Genomic DNA, 21,549 nt, shown 5'->3' with positions numbered 1-21,549 from the left:
TCTACTTCTCTTTTTTTAATCTGCATAAAACTTGCATGTACAGGCTATTGAGGTCACCCTGAAGGGGGAGGGCGATATAAACTGCATGTTGCTCCTGGGTCCTATTGTCTGAGATGGCCCAGCAGCTTCTCAGGTCCATTGAGGTCCGAAAGTACTGAACACTCACAATTGTGCAGCAGAGCACCGACCGCACAGACACAGGATCCTCTGCCGTGGAGAACATATAAGTATTGTGTAATTTCCAACAGAGGAAATGGTGGTTAGAAGCCTCGCTCCAGGCAGGTTTTTGTAATAGATCTGGAAGAGGCGGGTAGAAGCCTGTGCCCCGCTGATAAAGCATTATGCAGATGCTGTGAAAATCAATAGTTTTGGTGCAGGTACAGTGGGTCCCTGGATTACGAGTGTTCTAGTTTTTCACTTTTTGGATAAATCAATAGTAAAAGCAAATACAAGACACTTTGTTAATATCTCATGTGAGGATATTGCTTCCTCCTCCACTTATTTGACTCTTTTCCTGCTCCCCCTCTGCTAAACTGACTGTTTCCCTGGAACCTGCTGCACTTTGCATGATCTCCCTTCACCTACTACCTTCTCCCTGACTTGTTAGGTGACAGCTCTGTATAGAACTCGATGGGTGCTGTCACACGGTGCGTTCTTGGTCCGTTTTTAAACGCATTGAAAACGTACATGTTTTAAAACACATTCATTTGAACACGTTTACCATGCAATTGGCTGGTTTGAATCTGTTTTTCTTCATTTCTGGAACTGTAAGCAGTTGTGAAAATGTTATTACAGCTGCTTACACTTCCAGAAATGAAAAAAAAAAAAAGATTCAAACCAGCCACAGCACCTTAAGAGAGAGATGAGGGGTGAGTGAGCAGCACCTGAGAGAGGAGAGACACAGATAGTGACTGCTGAAGACAAGAGTAATGCAAATATGTTTTCCAAGGTGTTAAATGGAAAACAATACCTCCTTTTGCTACCTTGAAAGGCAGCCCCCTTAACATCAAGTATGACCTACAAGAAGTCTAAAAACATGATGTGGGATTAAGCCAAACCAGTCTATCTATTCCATAAGGAACAGACTCCCAACTGAAGACAAGAGTAAGTATCTATCTCCCCTTAATGGTTAATTACTTAACCATTCCCATCAATAATGTCCTATATGATCCTGCTGAGGCTTATAAAGATTATGGAGCAGATTCTTTATGTGGCATGGGAGACGTTACAGCACGGTGGCTCAGTGGTTAGCACTACAGCCTTGCAGCGCTGGGGTCCTGTATTCAAGTCCCATCCAGGTCAACATCTGCAAAAAGTTTGTATGTTCTTTCCGTGTTTGCGTGGGTTTCCTCCAAAAGTTACAGGGACCGATCTGGAAAGCTCTGTGCAGCACTGCCTAATCTGTGTGCACTATATAGATAAAGGAATTATTATAGAAGCTCCTCTAGAGCCTGGTGAGGGGAAGACTGCTAAACCTTCCAGAATACAAGTCATATGGTGCTCCTCCTAAATCCCTGTGTTGTGCATGGGGCAGGGAATGTGGAAATCTAAAGGCAAAAATTGTATAAAACTGCCTCTAATTCCACAAATCTACCAAAATTAGTAAAGAACAATGTGAAATGTGGACGAACAAGTGAGACCCCGTAGGCTCTAGGCTGCTGCAGCAAAGCTTTCTGCCCTCTCACTGTCCTGCATTACATTTCTACTTCCAGATGATCCAAATGTGCTACATTTTTACTGCCTCCTTCCCTGCTGTAGTGACCTGCCCTGCAGGATTTGCTGACCCTGGGGTCATGTCCTTCTGATTGCAGATGATATTCTCTGTGGTCAGCAGCTGTTTGTCATTCCTTACTTACACATTCCTTCCCTCTAGTTCTCATATATCACCCACGCAAGGCTTTATGGGAGCTGCCTATATATATGGTCCATGTCTAAAGGGACACTATATCGAGGACAGTAAGTTATACGGCTACAATGTTGCATGCTGGGTTGGTAAAACGCCTAAGAAATACGATGTTTCTGAAGGTTCCTGGTACCGTAGATTTGTGATACAGCGAAGACTCCTACAATCTTCTCCCATCTAGTGACTGGTGATAGGGGATCACAGACTTCAGTCGTCTGCAGAGAATATTACTTATCTTGTGAATGTTGTGCATCCCATGTTCTGGACTTCTCTGGATTGAGCTTCACAAAAAAGTGAAATAATCACAATCTACAGTTTTAACTCTTTATTTCTGCCGGACATCTACAGTTATGGGCTATTACATTTTATTCCTCTCCTTCGTCTTCATCTTCATAAGAGTCTATCCCAACCTCTTCGTAATCCTTCTCCAGGGCGGCCATGTCCTCCCGAGCCTCGGAGAACTCTCCTTCCTCCATTCCCTCGCCCACATACCAGTGCACAAAGGCGCGCTTGGCATACATCAGGTCAAACTTGTGGTCCAGGCGAGCCCAGGCCTCGGCGATGGCGGTGGTGTTACTCAGCATGCACACGGCACGCTGCACCTTGGCCAAGTCTCCACCAGGGACTGCAGTTGGAGGCTGGTAATTGATGCCAACTTTGAAACCTGTGGGGCACCAGTCCACAAACTGGATGGTGCGCTTGGTCTTGATGGCAGCTATGGCGGCATTGACATCCTTGGGCACCACATCTCCACGGTAGAGCAGGCAGCAGGCCATGTATTTGCCATGTCTGGGGTCACATTTCACCATCTGGTTGGCCGGCTCGAAGCAGGCGTTGGTGATCTCAGACACAGAGAGCTGCTCATGGTAAGCCTTCTCTGCAGAGATGACTGGGGCATAGGTGGCCAGGGGGAAGTGGATACGGGGGTAGGGCACCAGGTTGGTCTGGAACTCTGTCAAGTCCACATTCAGAGCCCCATCAAACCTGAGAGAGGCCGTGATGGAGGACACAATCTGACTAATAAGGCGGTTTAGGTTAGTGTAGGTCGGGCGCTCAATGTCCAGGTTCCTACGGCAGATGTCATAGATGGCCTCATTGTCCACCATGAAGGCACAGTCAGAGTGCTCCAGGGTGGTGTGGGTGGTGAGGATGGAGTTGTATGGTTCAACCACAGCAGTGGAAACTTGAGGAGCTGGATAGATGGAGAACTCTAGCTTGGACTTCTTGCCATAGTCAACGGAGAGACGTTCCATCAAGAGGGAGGTGAAGCCGGATCCAGTGCCACCACCAAAACTGTGGAAGACCAAGAATCCTTGCAGACCTGTGCACTGATCGGCCTGGAATAGAAGAGAAGACGTGTAACCAATGGGCAAAGGCAATGGCACAAAGTAGAATGACCATCAAGAAGCAATGCTCACCAGCTTACGAATCCTGTCCAGAACTGGATCAATGATCTCCTTGCCTATCGTATAATGGCCTCGGGCATAGTTGTTGGCCGCATCTTCTTTGCCACTGATAAGCTGTTCTGGGTGGAAAAGCTGGCGGTAGGTACCAGCCCTAACCTCATCTAGAGAATAAAGCAGTACACAGAGGAGACATTAGGGAATACGAAAATACTCAACATTGTATGAGCAGTACCCTTCCCACAACACTCACCGATCACAGTGGGCTCCAGGTCCACAAACACAGCGCGGGGGACATGTTTACCAGCTCCGGTCTCACTGAAGAATGTAGTAAAGGAATCATCTCCTCCACCGATGGTCTTGTCACTGGGCATCTGCCCGTCCGGCTGGATGCCATGTTCCAGGCAGTACAACTCCCAGCAGGCATTGCCCATCTGGACTCCAGCCTGGCCAACGTGGACTGAGATACATTCCCTCTGTAATGAAAAATATATATACATTAAGGAATGAGTTCTCAGTCTCTGGGTTCACTATAGACCTCTCTGAATGTCATCACAGAATTTGCTTTGTTTACTTCTTCTACAAACATGAACTGGAAGAAGATGAGCTAATGATGAAGATAAAGAGAAATTATATATATCTTTCTACATGTTATTGAAAAGCCTGAAGACTCAAAGAAGAAATACTATTCTCATGGTCACAAACTTACGTGAGATATAATCTGTTTCAGGGCTAAACATTATCTGCCTTTTATTGTCTTTAGCTACATTGAAAGGAAAATAGCGAGTGCAGCTGTGAAGTACAATACAGGATAAGTAATGTCATGTATGTACACAGTGACTGCACCAGCAGCAGAATAGTGAGTGCAGCTCTGGGGTATAATACAGGATGTAACTCAGGATCAGTACAGGATAAGTAATGTCATGTATGTACACAGTGACTGCACCAGCAGCAGAATAGTGAGTGCAGCTCTGGAGTATAATACAGGATGTAACTCAGGATCAGTACAGGATAAGTAATGTCATGTATGTACACTGTGACTGCACCAGCAGCAGAATAGTGAGTGCAGCTCTGGGGTATAATACAGGATGTAACTCAGGATCTGTACAGGATAAGTAATGTCATGTATGTACACAGTGACTGCACCAGCAGCAGAATAGTGAGTGCAGCTCTGGGGTATAATACAGGATGTAACTCAGGATCAGTACAGGATAAGTAATGTCATGTATGTACACAGTGACTGCACCAGCAGCAGAATAGTGAGTGCAGCTCTGGGGTATAATACAGGATGTAACTCAGGATCAGTACAGGATAAGTAATGTCATGTATGTACACAGTGACTGCACCAGCAGCAGAATAGTGAGTGCAGCTCTGGGGTATAATACAGGATGTAACTCAGGATCAGTACAGGATAAGTAATGTCATGTATGTACACTGTGACTGCACCAGCAGCAGAATAGTGAGTGCAGCTCTGGAGTATAATACAGGATGTAACTCAGGATCAGTACAGGATAAGTAATGTCATGTATGTACACTGTGACTGCACCAGCAGCAGAATAGTGAGTGCAGCTCTGCAGTATAATACAGGATGTAACTCAGGATCAGTACAGGATAAGTAATGTCATGTATGTACACAGTGACTGCACCAGCAGCAGAATAGTGAGTGCAGCTCTGGGGTATAATACAGGATGTAACTCAGGATCAGTACAGGATAAGTAATGTCATGTATGTACACAGTGACTGCACCAGCAGCAGAATAGTGAGTGCAGCTCTGGGGTATAATACAGGATGTAACTCAGGATCAGTACAGGATAAGTAATGTCATGTATGTACACAGTGACTGCACCAGCAGCAGAATAGTGTGTGCAGCTCTTAAGTATAATACTGGATATAACTGTGAATCACTAATGCCATGTATGTACACAGTGACTGCAGCAGCAGCAGAATAGTGAGTGCAGCTCTGGGGTATAATACAGGATGTAACTCAGGATCAGTACAGGATAAGTAATGTCATGTATGTACAGTGACTGCACCAGCAGCAGAATAGTGAGTGCAGCTCTTAAGTATAATACTGGATATAACTGTGAATCACTAATGCCATGTATGTACACAGTGACTCCACTAGCACAATAGCGAGTGCAGCTCAGGATTATAATGCCTGATGTGACGCAGCTGCACAAAGTTGCATCACCTTTATGTAGATAATATACCATAAGCCTTTGCTCATAGATGGACATATCCTTCAAGAAATAAGAGGAAGCATCACGTGCCAGGCCATATAAACTGTGTAGTTGTACTGAGCACAGCGCTCCATAGATCCCGTGGAGCAGAACGCGTGGCAGGAATGTGCAGATGTCTGGGCTATATATATCGTATACATTGTTCTCTGTAACGCCTGATGGTTCCACTATTGACATGAGAGCACCTCCACCTCAAACCTGCAGAACTTGCCCAAACAAGATTGCACGCCCTCTCCTCAGGGCAGCAGTGGTAATTGCACCCGCCATTCTGAGCCTCACCCTAAAGATCTGAAAAAGCTCAACATCTGGTCAGGCTACAAAACAAAGGTAGGCGTGGGGGGTAGTTATTATTATTACTACGTTGGGCGCCACACAGAACAATTTCATCATCAGGTCACTCAGGTTTCAGAAACTTGAAATCTAGAGGGAACTTTAACTTTAAGGCCCCTTTCACACTTGCGTTTTTCACGCGCGTTTTCTGCTTTTGACGCGCAGAACTTGCATTGCACTCTGACCCACTGTAATCAATGGGTCTTTTCAGACTTGCATTTTTTTCACGCACACACGCGCGTTTAAATCTCGACATGCTCTACTTTTGCAAGTCACGCGTGTGAAAAACGCACCATACAAGTCTATGGAGATGCATCAAAAACGCATCGCGCTCTGAGACACTTGCAAGTGCAATGCATTTATCACGCATAAATTGCCATAGAAAAGAAGAGCTCAGTCCTGGGTCCATTCCACGCGCATTTTCTGCGCGTGAAAAACGCATTGAAATTGCATTGAAACCGCGCGTGAAAAACTGAGACACTGAACAAACTCTGACTGAAAACGGATTGCACTCCGATGAAAAATGTGCGTTTTTCACTGACCAAACCCTGATCGCTCCCTGATCAAACTCTGACGTGATCTGCAACGCAAGTGTGGAAGGGGCCTAAGGGAACTGCAGTATTAGCTATTTCCTGTTACTTTAAGGGAACTGCAGTATTAGCTATTTCCTGTTACTTTAAGGGAACTGCAGTATTAGCTATTTCCTGTTACTTTAAGGGAACTGCAGTATTAGCTATTTCCTGTTACTTTAAGGGAACTGCAGTATTAGCTATTTCCTAATATACTGTGTTTGCAAAATTTCCTCTATGAAGGACGTTTAACTTCTAGTCACCAGAGATTGGGGCTCCACGTTCTCCACATGGTAGGTGGGCACAGTAAGTCAGCCAAGAACGTTACCTAAAGTAATAAAAAGCCACATAATGGCCGCAGTAGTCACCTGACCACAAAGGGCCTATCATCAGCCCCAGAAATGGCTGCGGGTGCTGTAATGGAGGCTCCTCTGAAAGGCAAGTCATGATTTTATTCACAGGCTTCATCATTTACTTCCACTTTTGACTTTATTGTCCGTCACACATCTCTCAATGATAAAAAATATGAAAAGGCCGAACACAACAGAAGCCTGTGTCACTATTGCCCCTAGCAACCAATCAGATTCCAGCTGTCAGTTTACTGAGCCCTTTTTGACAATGAAAGACACGACCTGATTGGTTGTTATAAGAAACAACTCCATTCCACCATAACAAACATGTCACCTCTCCCCGGACCTGCAGGAGGCTTCTCAGGGGACCCTCCCGGAGACCTGGAAGAGCGGGACAATCTCCTGCACTAATGGAAAAGGGATCTTGCCAGTCCCAGTAAATTTGGCTCTATTTTTGTCTCTTAAATCTGCCCCATGTTTTACAACACTGATAATATAATAGAACGAAAAAAAAAATTCTTTTTTTTTTTCATTTTTAATACAAATTGTGAGAAAAATGAGAGCTGGAATCTGATCATTTTTTTTTTAATGGAGGGGGGGGGGATAGGGAGCGACCTATTTAACAAAGCGCTTTAAAAAGTACAAGAAAAGGGTCACAAATTCTGTTCATTTTGGCGCCAATGGACTCTGAGCGGGCAGGACTATCAGGCCAAAGCCATTGTGAATGTAAGCGATAGCCGCAGCGGATACTTGGACTTGGGACTCTTAATAACCGCTCTGTAAGCGGCGGGATTAGCAGGTATAATCTCTGCAGGAGGAATGCAGGGCCTAATGCAAATAAGATAATGTCACAACCCGAAGAACAAAGCAGCCATAAGACGAGTCCTGTGAGCGGCGGCCATGACTAGGCCGCAGCCTGTGCTCTGCCTGGAGAGACCCTATGGGGGCTTTGTGAGGTGCACATTATCCTCTACAATCCATGCCCCTAGAACATGTCGTGACAAGGAAAAAACTTCTATAGGAACAACGCATGTGAAAATGACTAAAAACAACACATAAATGAAACGCATCTCATCTGAAATACTCTGCGCTGCTGTGAGAAGGCAGCTCCTAATGTCTACCTGTGACATACTACTTGAATAACTGTCTCCACCTAAAGACAAAGGCCCCTCGGACAGACGCCTCCCTATTAATGTAGCTCGTTCACTTCCTATATCACATGCAGGTCTAATGGACGCTTTCACAATTTCTGTATTTAGAAAGTCACGAAATGCGCTGAGGCGGGAGGCATGTGACACTGAACGCCGGGTGAGCCTATACGCTATTAATAAACCGTGACAGTGTCGAAACCTCTGCATGGAGATGTGGAATTTTACTAGAGGAATATTAAGCGAGATATTGGGGGTTTGATATGTTTCCTGCAGCAATTGTAAGACAATTATCAGACTGATACAGCGCCACTTTTATTTATGGCTGTGTCCGGTACTATAGCTCAGAGTCATGTGCTCATACCACTGTGGGATATAAATATAATGTAGCATTGTACTCTGACACAACAGGCATAGGGCCATCTGGAAAGATGAGATTTAAGTGTTAGGTGGAGTTCCCCTTTAACTGCACTGAGGTACAAATGAATGATATGCCGATGATTCTTCTACACCAGAAATTCCGATCTTTCTCAAGTCAACAAAGGGAATGCTGATGTAGCAAGGCTGGGAGTCTCCTGTGTGACCCTCATCACCCCCTTGTTATCAGAGCCGGGCATAGCTGGAATACCATCACGGTCTGGGGATATACGGGGGTGCTAAGGTTCGGTGCCTCCAATCTCATTTCCATTCTAATGAGGTGTAAGGAGCGCCTGGCCGCAGCATTTGGGAGTCCAGGCATGCCTGACCTTATATTGTACATGAGGCATAATCCAGCCGTGCCAGGACTATGCACACGACTACACTGGTGTTAAAGGGACATTGGACCAAATGTTATTAAAGGGTATGTTCAGCTATCCTGCAGCCAGATCTATAGGCGTGCAAGGATGTAACCTGGGGGTGCACAAGTAACAGGCCCCTCTAGACTCTGGTGCCAGAAAGCTAGTATAAATGGCACTTTAGATGTGGCCTATAATCTTTGGTTCACGCCTCTGTATGTATAGACACAGACTTTGCTGTGGAGATCTCCGGATTTCATATTTTGCATTGCAACAAAGTCCATAAGAAATTCTTGACATATTGGACATGCAGCAGATTTTTGGTTGCACCAGTTGCTACAATGTATCAACGTGGATAAAATGTTTTCATAGACTAGGGGACTAGGGACAACTGTAGTGGACCCTCAGCTGTTAGAATGATTAAAGGGAACCTGTCAGAAGTAGTCACCATGCAGACTGCAACCCAATTAGGTATTGTCCCTGGAGAGATGTGTAATCATACCTTTTGTGTATGTTGTTAGTAGCAGCAGGATTGTTAATTATGGATTTATGCTTCTGGATTGTTACTTCTTCAAGTGCACTGGGGGCATGTCCTCACACTGCTGTTCTCTCTGCAGCCAGTGTTAGGTATGTTCCTTCCTTACAGTAGTGTTCAACCAGAATTTTGCTATAGCTTTTACAAAGAGCAGAGTGAAGGAGCTAAGAGAACAGCAGTGTGAGGACATTCCCTGCATTTGGAGAAGCTACAATCCTGGAATATAAATCCTTATTTCACAATCCTGCTGCTACTAACAAGATACACAAAGGTATGATTACACATCTCTCCAGGGACAATAACTAGAATTGGCTGCAGAGAGCACAGAGCACAGCAGAGTGAGGACACGCCCCCAGTGCACTTGTAGAAGCTACAATCCCGGAACATAAATCCATATAACACAGTCTTGCAGCTAGTAACAACATGCACAAAGGTCTGATCACACATCTCTCCAGGGACAATACATCACACTGGCTGAAGTCTGTAGGGTCACACCCGCTGACAGGTTCCATTTAAGTCTATACACCGTAAGTTTAAAACACTGTATTTAGATACAAGTGTTTCCATTCACTGATAGCAAGCAGAGATCACACAATGTATATTAGAATGTTGCAGGATCTGGTAGAACCCCTTTAAATGCTAAGAAATCATGTATATGACACCAGATATCCCTGTGTCCCGCTCCCGGCCTCTCGTGTCCCCGCGCCCCTCGTGTGTCTGCGTGAATGTAGGATCCGTGTCAAGCAGGTGCTGCGAATTCTCCATGTGACAAGCCAAAGATAAACAGGCCCCATACAGAAGCCTCTGTATACTACAATTACCTAGTTAGGAAAGGGGTCTGGGACGGCCCCCCGGCAGCTGGACCCTAAACATGGGTGGTGGGGGGAGGTCTAGTAAGCCCCATACTGACAGGTGATTCCACGTGGCAGTCAGTGCTCACCCTGCTGCGGGCTGCCATGTCCCCTGGAGCGACTGCTGCAGAACATGTTAACCATTTATAACCCAGGGGGATGGAGGAGACGCCACTCATCTTTTTCCAAAAATCCTGCAATCTGCCCTGATATGTGCTAAGACATCTGCAAGAATTGTAATGGCTGCCATCTTGATAGTCACCCAGCTTTCCCAGAAACAGATATAAGTAATTTTTACCATTGTCCCATTCATTCTGCTAAACTCGATGTTACTGCGCTATAACATTTACATGCACTGGTAAAAAAATCAGGAGCCAATCTGCACCGTGTGAACATGTCCTAAGGGTCTGGTCTGTCTTAAAGGGGCAACAGGGTAAGAGTCAGGTACGGTGACACCCATTATGTGAACCCTGACTCTGCTAGAAATGGCGCGCAGATCCTGCTACTGACATAGGTAAATAGGAGACGCCTACAACCCTGCAGCTTCATCAGAGGTAACAGCAATGACAGGATTGTGTAGCAGAGCCGGGACTGTCACATGTCACAACCGAGATGATATAAAAGAGGGTTCCCTGGGGCTTTTCTATGTCACTTAGGGGGAAGGCATTGGTGGTGGTGGTGGGGGGCTTAGACTTCTCATCTACATCTACAAAGGGGGGTCTCAGCATTCACTATACCCAGAACGTGACAGATTCAGCACTGCTACATCTACTTGGCAGAGGATGTGTTGTAATAGATTGTGATGAAACCCTGCGTCGCCTGCTGGGGGAGGGGGGGGGGGGGGGTTCGGGGTCATTCTTGCTCTATGTGATCCTGACAGCTGCTGCCGTCTCAGTGTCACATATCAGAGACCCTGGAGACCCCCAAAAAGACCAGAATAGCCTCCACCTGGTCACAGGGACACAAACTTATAATGAATTCTATACATTAGTAGAAGGCAGAGTTACAGATCCAGGGACTGATAATTATAGTTACAGCTCCCCCCTCATCAAAATCTGGGAAATTAGGAGTAGTAGTACCCAACCCCAATCCTCTACGAGTGATATAACTTCAATATCCAAGGTGACATGGACTTAGGAACCTGGGAGCAGGACAGGGGGGCAGCAGGACACCCCTTTAAAAATTTAAAGGGCACGAATAAGAAAAAGAAAAGGGCATCTATAAAATAAGCTGCAGTGTGGAGCAATGTAATCACTTACCATGATGTCGGGTAGTGGGGTGGCAGTGGGTAAAGTTCTCACCGGAGCCTGGGTGACGGATCTCTGTGAGAAGAAGTGACCTGTCAATTGCGCAGCCCCGGAGCCTTATATAGAGGGGCGGAGACAGGAGCCCACACTCCACGCCCAGGGGCGCGGCCAGGGAAGCAATTCTCCGCAGTTGTAATGCGAGTAGGCGGGACTATGCAGATAGGTCACCGCCTCCTGGTTTGAATAAACGAATTGGTGGAGGCAGTTGTCATAATAAACCGCCCAGGGGCGGGGTCAGAGTGGCAGTACCCGCGCTTGTCATGACTTTGAACGGAAAGAAGGCGGGGCTATAGTGGGAGGCCGCGCCCTACGGCAGGAATAGTGCAGCTAGATAGATATGTAGTGCGTCATGAAACATTGCGGGCGGAGGAGGAGACGGCACGCCCACGGGCGGGGCCTACGGAATAGTGTCTGCATCAGGTAGACGTGTAGCTGCGGTGTGAAGAGGAGGGGCTATGACACTGAGGACACGCCCACTGCGCGGGAGATTACAGGGCGGCGGATTTTTTCCTCAGTGGAGACCCCCTTGTAGTGGAGACGTGTTATATGCGATGTCCAAATATCTGGGTAATACTCTAATGTGCACAGGACTGAGAGATCCCCACACAGAATAATAGCATGCCCCCCAATAATGCCCCCTTATAATAATGCCCCAATATAAGGTAATGCCCCCAACAATGTCCGTGCAGTGCCCCCTTATAATAATACCCCAATATAAGGTAATGCCCCCCAATAGTGTCTGTGCAGTGCCCCCTTATAATAATGCCCCAATATAAGGTAATGCCCCCCAATAGTGTCTGTGCAGTGCCCCCTTATAATAATACCCCAATATAAGGTAATGCCCCTTAGTATTCCGACACAGTATGATATAACAACTATGAAATATCGTATATAATCAGTATAATGCTACAGCAGTACAATAGCAACGTAATAACCCCAAATAGTAAAACTCCTCTGTCCCGGATTTTGGGTAAGTTTGGAGGATTATTCTATGTAAGAAGTTTTATCATGGGGCCTATATATGGGATTGTATTATAGGTCGGGATGGGCCGAGTGTGCATGTGGTTTCTGTAAGACGCTGCCAGACTCCTGTGAGATTCAACATGTCCCATCATCTTTCCCAGCATCTGTATATAGAGGTCAGGTGACCCCAATACAGAAATCTAGTTACCCCATGCCACATAGTTATAGACCTGGGTCCCCCTACTCGTCCTGGTGTACGGGCTCCTATCTCTTAGTGATGTATATATATATATATACACAACTACACAGGGCAGAGGAATCAACAATGATTCAGGAACTGCCAGCAAAGCAATGGTTAACAACCTGCCCCGCACCCGCATGTCACCCAGCCTGGGGTGGAGGCCGGGTGTGACAACATGACCCCGCTCCAGGGACCTGAACAGGAGGGACTGGATATCTTTTATAGTAGGCTGAGCTTTGCAAACACAGAGCACCAAACCCTCAGCTCAACAGAGATTTATAGAGGTGCTGCCAGCAAAGCGGGGATAGATCCTAAAGTAAAATCGGGTCCCAAAGGTCGTCTCTCCACCGATCCTGAGATTAGGGTGCAGTCTCCCCTGCAGCTGCTCCATGCACTCTCTATGGGACTGCAGGACTCTATGGGACTGCCACATTCCCAGGGGGTCCTAGTTGTTGTACTTCCACCGATGAGCAAGTTAGGACCTTTTCTATGAATAACTTGCTTTAGTGGCACAACCCCTTTAAAGGTGTTCAAAGTGAGGAGCCTGCAATACAAAGTGAGGAGCCTGCAATACAAAGTGAGGAGCCTGCAATACTCAAACAAGTGCATCAGACCCAAGATATTTCATATTGTTTGTCTGTACAATGAATAGCGGATCAACTATTAGAGCCCGGAATACTTCTTTTACATAACATAAAACACTTGGATGCCTTCAGCCACCACTAGAGGGAGCTCACTCAGTTCTGATGCATTGCACTTCACTATAATGTATGCAATGAGCTCCCTCTAGTGGTGGCTGTTGGTATCGTGCATATCTGTGTGTATAAAGTTTGGAGCTTTGTGAACAGAGGATAGGAGTAGTAGTATCTGTCTCAGCTGTGGAAATGATGACCAGACCACACAAGCACCCCGCACTGGAACAGATGCTCAGCCGTCATGTGCAGTGGTCCTTAGAGGGTGTGAGCAGGAGACCCCCATTATTCAGTGATGTCAGCCTCACACCTGCTGCGTCCTGTCTGTAGTGACTGCTTAGATTTGCCTGGGATGTCAGATTTGACTACAGCTCAGCCCCATGATCTCATCTGTTGTTGCTGGGTGCAATCTGAGCTATTCTCCTCTGGTGTCTGCACCCTGAAACAAAACAAAGGGAGGATAAAAGCGACCATGGAAATGATGTTTCTGCGCAAAAAGATTTGCATAGGATTTACAGTGACACGACGGGACCCCTGGCGCACACATATTCCGCAGCGCTGCACAGAGCCGCCAGATCAGTCCCTACCAGTATGTTTTGGAGTGTGGGAGGAAACCGGAGGACACAGAGGAAACCCACGCAAACATGGAGAGAACAAATCTTTGCAGATGTTGACCCTAGGACTTGAACCCAGGACCCCAGCGCTGCAAGGCTGAAGTGCTCCTCACTCAGCCACCGTACTGCAAGGCTGTAGTGCTGACCACTAAGCCACGTGCTGCCCTAAATTCATTCTGTACTATGACCATGTGGTATCTCTTCGGGCAGAGCACCTGCAGGACATATTATATTCTGCTACTAGTGATGGATGTTGAGGAGTTGGTTTGCTTTTTGATGGTCTAATTAAGCACCAAAACGTGTCAGGAACTAGAAGTGCCGGGAAAGTGTCGGGATTAAAGAGCTGCGGACACATTGAATGACAAAAAAAGGCATGAGTGTTGGAAAAGAAGCTAAATTGTGGTGCCAACACATAACAAATATGGCGCACAAGTCAGGACCACGAAAGAAAAGCCAAAATAATGAATGGTCCTTCTGTCTCCGGGGGTTTGGAACATTGAGTGGCTGCTGTTGCCATCTAGTCGTCCAACTGAGACATCGACCGATGTGTAAAGATGTGTGACCGTGTCCTCTCCGAGAGACTGTCTGCAAACGCAAGGCCTGTGCGCTCTCTGACAGACGAGTGGTAGTTCCTGCAGCACCTGTGCTCTTTCGTAGAGACAGTCTGTAACCACAAAGCTCGTTGTCACCACTATGGCTTGTGTGCCTTTATGAGAGACTGTTAGTAACTGCCAAGCCTGTGTCCTCTCTGAGAGACTGTTAGTAACTGCCAAGCCTGTGCCCTCTCTGAGAGGCTGTTAGTAACTGCCAATCCTGCGCCCGCTCTGAGAGACTGTCAGTAACTGCCAAGCCTGAGCCCTCTCTGAGAGACTGTCAGTGACTGCCAATCCTGCGCCCTCTCTGAGAGACTGTCAGTAACTGCCAAGCCTGTGCCCTCTCTGAGAGACTGATAGTAACTGCCAAGCCTGAGCCCTCTCTGAGAGACTGTTAGTAACTGCCAAGCCTGTGTCCTCTCTGAGAGACTGTTAGTAACTGCCAAGCCTGTGTCCTCTCTGAGAGACTGTTAGTAACTGCCAAGCCTGTGCCCTCTCTGAGAGACTGTCAGTGACTGCCAATCCTGCGCCCTCTCTAAGAGACTGTTAGTAACTGCCAAGCCTGTGCCCTCTCTGAGAGACTGTTAGTAACTGCCAAGCCTGTGTCCTCTCTGAGAGACTGTTAGTAACTGCCAAGCCTGTGCCCTCTCTGAGAGACTGTTAGTAACTGCCAATCCTGCGCCCTCTCTGAGAGACTGTTAGTAACTGCCAAGCCTGAGCCCTCTCTGAGAGACTGTTAGCAACTGCCAAGCCTGTGCCCTCCCTGAGAGACTGTTGGTAACTGCCAAGCCTGTGCCCTCTCTGAGAGACTGTCAGTAACTGCCAAGCCTGTGCCCTCTCTGAGAGACTGTTAGTAACTGCCAAGCCTGTGCCCTCTCTGAGAGACTGTTAGTAACTGTCAGGTGAGAGACTGTTAGTAACTGCCAAGCCTGAGCCCTCTCTGAGAGACTGTTAGTAACTGCCAAGCCTGTGCCCTCCCTGAGAGACTGTTAGTAACTGCCAAGCCTGAGCCCTCTCTGAGAGACTGTTAGTAACTGCCAAGCCTGTGCCCTTTCTGAGAGACTGTTAGTAACTGCCAAGCCTGAGCCCTCCCTGAGAGACTGTTAGTAACTGCCAAGCCTGTGCCCTCTCTGAGAGACTGTTAGTAACTGCCAAGCCTGTGTCCTCTCTAAGAGACTGTTAGTAACTGCCAAGCCTGAGCCCTCTCTGAGAGACTGTTAGTAACTGCCAAGCCTGAGCCCTCTCTGAGAGACTGTTAGTAACTGCCAAGCCTGAGCCCTCCCTGAGAGACTGTTAGTAACTGCCAAGCCTGTGTCCTCTCTGAGAGACTGTTAGTAACTGCCAAGCCTGTGTCCTCTCTAAGAGACTGTTAGTAACTGCCAAGCCTGTGCCCTCTCTGAGAGACTGTTAGTAACTGCCAAGCCTGAGCCCTCTCTGAGAGACTATTAGTAACTGCCAAGCCTGTGCCCTCTCTGAGAGACTGTTAGTAACTGCCAAGCCTGCGCCCTCTCTGAGAGACTATTAGTAACTGCCAATCATGTGCCCTTTCTGAGAGACTGATAGTAACTGCCAAGCCTGTGTCCTCTCTGAGAGACTGTTAGTAACTGCCAATCATTTGCCCTCTCTGAGAGACTGATAGTAACTGCCAAGCCTGTTTCCTCTCTGAGAGACTGTTAGTAACTGCCAACCTGTGCCCTCCCTGAGAGACTGTTAGTAACTGCCAAGCCTGTGCCCTCCCTGAGAGGCTGTTAGTAACTGCCAAGCCTGTGTCCTCTCTGAGAGACTGTTAGTAACTGCCAAGCCTGTGTCCTCTCTGAGAGACTGTTAGTAACTGCCAAGCCTGAGCCCTCTCTGAGAGACTGTTAGTAACTGCCAAGCCTGTGTCCTCTCTGAGAGACTGTTAGTAACTGCCAAGCCTGAGCCCTCTCTGAGAGACTGTTAGTAACTGCCAAGCCTGTGTCCTCTCTGAGAAACTGTTAGTAATTGCCAAGCCTGTGCCCTCTCTGAGAGACTGATAGTAACTGCCAAGCCTGAGCCCTCTCTGAGAGTCTGTTAGTAACTGCCAATCCTGGGCCCTCTCTGAGAGACTGTTAGTAACTGCCAAGCCTGTGCCCTCTCTGAGAGACTGTTAGTAACTGCCAAGCCTGTGTCCTCTCTAAGAGACTGTTAGTAACTGCCAAGCCTGAGCCCTCTCTGAGAGACTGTTAGTAACTGCCAAGCCTGTGCCCTCTCTAAGAGACTGTCAGTAACTGCCAAGCCTGTGCCCTCTCTGAGAGACTGATAGTAACTGCCAAGCCTGAGCCCTCTCTGAGAGACTGTTAGTAACTGCCAAGCCTGTGTCCTCTCTGAGAGACTGTTAGTAACTGCCAAGCCTGTGTCCTCTCTGAGAGACTGTTAGTAACTGCCAAGCCTGTGCCCTCTCTGAGAGACTGTCAGTGACTGCCAATCCTGCGCCCTCTCTAAGAGACTGTTAGTAACTGCCAAGCCTGTGCCCTCTCTGAGAGACTGTTAGTAACTGCCAAGCCTGTGTCCTCTCTGAGAGACTGTTAGTAACTGCCAAGCCTGTGCCCTCTCTGAGAGACTGTTAGTAACTGCCAATCCTGCGCCCTCTCTGAGAGACTGTTAGTAACTGCCAAGCCTGAGCCCTCTCTGAGAGACTGTTAGCAACTGCCAAGCCTGTGCCCTCCCTGAGAGACTGTTGGTAACTGCCAAGCCTGTGCCCTCTCTGAGAGACTGTCAGTAACTGCCAAGCCTGTGCCCTCTCTGAGAGACTGTTAGTAACTGCCAAGCCTGTGCCCTCTCTGAGAGACTGTTAGTAACTGTCAGGTGAGAGACTGTTAGTAACTGCCAAGCCTGAGCCCTCTCTGAGAGACTGTTAGTAACTGCCAAGCCTGTGCCCTCCCTGAGAGACTGTTAGTAACTGCCAAGCCTGAGCCCTCTCTGAGAGACTGTTAGTAACTGCCAAGCCTGTGCCCTTTCTGAGAGACTGTTAGTAACTGCCAAGCCTGAGCCCTCCCTGAGAGACTGTTAGTAACTGCCAAGCCTGTGCCCTCTCTGAGAGACTGTTAGTAACTGCCAAGCCTGAGCCCTCCCTGAGAGACTGTTAGTAACTGCCAAGCCTGTGTCCTCTCTGAGAGACTGTTAGTAACTGCCAAGCCTGTGCCCTCCCTGAGAGACTGTTAGTAACTGCCAAGTCTGTGCCCTCTCTGAGAGACTGTTAGTAACTGCCAAGCCTGTGCCCTCCCTGAGAGACTGTTAGTAACTGCCAAGCCTGTGCCCTTTCTGAGAGACTGTTAGTAACTCCCAAGCCTGTGCCCTCTCTGAGAGACTGTTAGTAACTGCCAATCCTGCGCCCTCTCTGAGAGACTGTTAGTAACTGCCAAGCCTGTGCCCTCTCTAAGAGACTGTTAGTAACTGCCAATCCTGCGCCCTCTCTGAGAGACTGTTAGTAACTGCCAAGCCTGTGTCCTCTCTAAGAGACTGTTAGTAACTGCCAAGCCTGAGCCCTCTCTGAGAGACTGTTAGTAACTGCCAAGCCTGAGCCCTCTCTGAGAGACTGTTAGTAACTGCCAAGCCTGAGCCCTCCCTGAGAGACTGTTAGTAACTGCCAAGCCTGTGTCCTCTCTGAGAGACTGTTAGTAACTGCCAAGCCTGTGTCCTCTCTAAGAGACTGTTAGTAACTGCCAAGCCTGTGCCCTCTCTGAGAGACTGTTAGTAACTGCCAAGCCTGAGCCCTCTCTGAGAGACTATTAGTAACTGCCAAGCCTGTGCCCTCTCTGAGAGACTGTTAGTAACTGCCAAGCCTGCGCCCTCTCTGAGAGACTGTTAGTAACTGCCAATCATGTGCCCTTTCTGAGAGACTGATAGTAACTGCCAAGCCTGTGTCCTCTCTGAGAGACTGTTAGTAACTGCCAATCATTTGCCCTCTCTGAGAGACTGATAGTAACTGCCAAGCCTGTTTCCTCTCTGAGAGACTGTTAGTAACTGCCAACCTGTGCCCTCCCTGAGAGACTGTTAGTAACTGCCAAGCCTGTGCCCTCCCTGAGAGGCTGTTAGTAACTGCCAAGCCTGTGTCCTCTCTGAGAGACTGTTAGTAACTGCCAAGCCTGTGTCCTCTCTGAGAGACTGTTAGTAACTGCCAAGCCTGAGCCCTCTCTGAGAGACTGTTAGTAACTGCCAAGCCTGTGTCCTCTCTGAGAGACTGTTAGTAACTGCCAAGCCTGAGCCCTCTCTGAGAGACTGTTAGTAACTGCCAAGCCTGTGTCCTCTCTGAGAAACTGTTAGTAATTGCCAAGCCTGTGCCCTCTCTGAGAGACTGATAGTAACTGCCAAGCCTGAGCCCTCTCTGAGAGTCTGTTAGTAACTGCCAATCCTGGGCCCTCTCTGAGAGACTGTTAGTAACTGCCAAGCCTGTGCCCTCTCTGAGAGACTGTTAGTAACTGCCAAGCCTGTGTCCTCTCTAAGAGACTGTTAGTAACTGCCAAGCCTGAGCCCTCTCTGAGAGACTGTTAGTAACTGCCAAGCCTGTGCCCTCTCTAAGAGACTCTTTGTAACTGCCAAGCCTGTGCCCTCTCTGAGAGACTGTTAGTAACTGCCAAGCCTGTGCCCTCCCTGAGAGACTGTTAGTAACTGCCAAGCCTGAGCCCTCTCTGAGAGACTGTTAGTAACTGCCAAGCCTGTGTCCTCTCTGAGAGACTTAGTAACTGCCAAGCCTGTGCCCTCTCTGAGAGACTGTTAGTAACTGCCAAGCCTGTGCCCTCCCTGAGAGACTGTTAGTAACTGCCAAGCCTGTGCCCTCCCTGAGAGACTGTTAGTAACTGCCAAGCCTGTGCCCTCCCTGAGAGACTGTTAGTAACTGCCAAGCCTGTGCCCTCCCTGAGAGACTGTTAGTAACTGCCAAGCCTGTGCCCTCCCTGAGAGACTGTTAGTAACTGCCAAGCCTGAGCCCTCTCTGAGAGACTGTTAGTAACTGCCAAGCCTGAGCCCTCCCTGAGAGACTGTTAGTAACTGCCAAGCCTGAGCCCTCCCTGAGAGACTGTTAGTAACTGCCAAGCCTGTGTCCTCTCTGAGAGACTGTTAGTAACTGCCAAGCCTGAGCCCTCCCTGAGAGACTGTTAGTAACTGCCAAGCCTGTGTCCTCTCTAAGAGACTGTTAGTAACTGCCAAGCCTGTGCCCTCCCTGAGAGACTGTTAGTAACTGCCAAGCCTGAGCCCTCCCTGAGAGACTGTTAGTAACTGCCAAGCCTGTGTCCTCTCTGAGAGACTGTTAGTAACTGCCAAGCCTGAGCCCTCTCTGAGAGACTGTTAGTAACTGCCAAGCCTGAGCCCTCTCTGAGAGACTGTTAGTAACTGCCAAGCCTGAGCCCTCTCTGAGAGACTGTTAGTAACTGCCAAGCCTGTGCCCTCTCTGAGAGACTGTTAGTAACTGCCAAGCCTGTGCCCTTTCTGAGAGACTGTTAGTAACTGCCAAGCCTGTGCCCTCTCTAAGAGACTGTTAGTAACTGCCAAGCCTGTGCCCTCTCTAAGAGACTGTTAGTAACTGCCAATCCTGCGCCCTCTCTGAGAGACTGTTAGTAACTGCCAAGCCTGTGTCCTCTCTGAGAGACTGTTAGTAACTGCCAAGCCTGAGCCCTCTCTGAGAGACTGTTAGTAACTGCCAAGCCTGTGTCCTCTCTAAGAGACTGTTAGTAACTGCCAAGCCAGAGCCCTCTCTGAGAGACTGTTAGTAACTGCCAAGCCTGTGCCCTCTCTGAGAGACTGTTAGTAACTGCCAAGCCTGTGCCCTTTCTGAGAGACTGTTAGTAACTGCCAAGCCTGTGCCCTCCCTGAGAGACTGTTAGTAACTGCCAAGCCTGTGTCCTCTCTGAGAGACTGTTAGTAACTGCCAAGCCTGTGTCCTCTCTAAGAGACTGTTAGTAACTGCCAAGCCTGAGCCCTCTCTGAGAGACTGTTAGTAACTGCCAAGCCTGAGCCCTCTCTGAGAGACTGTTAGTAACTGCCAAGCCTGAGCCCTCTCTGAGAGACTGTTAGTAACTGCCAAGCCTGAGCCCTCCCTGAGAGACTGTTAGTAACTGCCAAGCCTGTGCCCTCTCTGAGAGACTGTTAGTAACTGCCAAGCCTGTGCCCTCCCTGAGAGACTGTTAGTAACTGCCAAGCCTGTGCCCTCCTTGAGAGACTGTTAGTAACTGCCAAGCCTGTGCCCTCTCTGAGAGACTGTTAGTAACTGCCAAGCCTGTGTCCTCTCTGAGAGACTGTTAGTAACTGTCAAGCCTGTGCCCTCTCTGAGAGACTGTTAGTAACTGCCAAGCCTGTGCCCTCCCTGAGAGACTGTTAGTAACTGCCAAGCCTGTGTCCTCTCTAAGAGACTGTTAGTAACTGCCAAGCCTGAGCCCTCTCTGAGAGACTGTTAGTAACTGCCAAGCCTGTGCCCTCTCTGAGAGACTGTTAGTAACTGCCAAGCCTGTGCCCTCCCTGAGAGACTGTTAGTAACTGCCAAGCCTGTGTCCTCCCTGAGAGACTGTTAGTAACTGCCAAGCCTGTGTCCTCTCTAAGAGACTGTTAGTAACTGCCAAGCCTGAGCCCTCTCTGAGAGACTGTTAGTAACTGCCAAGCCTGAGCCCTCTCTGAGAGACTGTTAGTAACTGCCAAGCCTGAGCCCTCTCTGAGAGACTGTTAGTAACTGCCAAGCCTGAGCCCTCCCTGAGAGACTGTTAGTAACTGCCAAGCCTGTGCCCTCTCTGAGAGACTGTTAGTAACTGCCAAGCCTGTGCCCTCCCTGAGAGACTGTTAGTAACTGCCAAGCCTGTGCCCTCCTTGAGAGACTGTTAGTAACTGCCAAGCCTGTGCCCTCTCTGAGAGACTGTTAGTAACTGCCAAGCCTGTGTCCTCTCTGAGAGACTGTTAGTAACTGTCAAGCATGTGCCCTCTCTGAGAGACTGTTAGTAACTGCCAAGCCTGTGCCCTCCCTGAGAGACTGTTAGTAACTGCCAAGCCTGTGTCCTCTCTAAGAGACTGTCAGTAACTGCCAAGCCTGT

At 48.2% G+C, this 21,549-nt stretch overlaps 1 protein-coding gene across 1 annotated transcript; it reads right to left on the bottom strand.

Annotated features, from left to right (window-relative positions):
* Window positions 1-2,213: 2,213 nt before the first annotated feature.
* On the bottom strand, window positions 2,214-11,640 carry LOC140075941 (tubulin alpha chain). The gene is made up of 4 exons (XM_072122385.1): window positions 11,365-11,640; window positions 3,560-3,782; window positions 3,322-3,470; window positions 2,214-3,240 (listed from the first exon to the last, which is right to left on the bottom strand). The coding sequence occupies exons 1-4, from the start codon at window positions 11,365-11,367 to the stop codon at window positions 2,269-2,271; spliced, it is 1,347 nt and encodes a 448-aa protein (XP_071978486.1). The 5' UTR covers window positions 11,368-11,640; the 3' UTR covers window positions 2,214-2,268.
* Between the last annotated feature and the right edge of the window lie 9,909 nt (window positions 11,641-21,549).

This window comes from Engystomops pustulosus, chromosome 8 (assembly GCF_040894005.1).
Source record: "Engystomops pustulosus chromosome 8, aEngPut4.maternal, whole genome shotgun sequence".
Lineage (NCBI taxonomy): Eukaryota > Metazoa > Chordata > Amphibia > Anura > Leptodactylidae > Engystomops > Engystomops pustulosus.
Note: the sequence above shows the minus strand (reverse complement) of the source record. Positions and strands in the feature narration are given on the sequence as shown.

Coding starts and splice junctions, on each gene's coding strand:
- LOC140075941 (XM_072122385.1), bottom strand. Junction 3,471..3,559: donor CCTGGAGCCCACTGTGATCG/GTGAGTGTTGTG, acceptor TTTATTCTCTAG/ATGAGGTTAGGGCTGGTACC. Junction 3,241..3,321: donor TGGACAGGATTCGTAAGCTG/GTGAGCATTGCT, acceptor CTTCTATTCCAG/GCCGATCAGTGCACAGGTCT.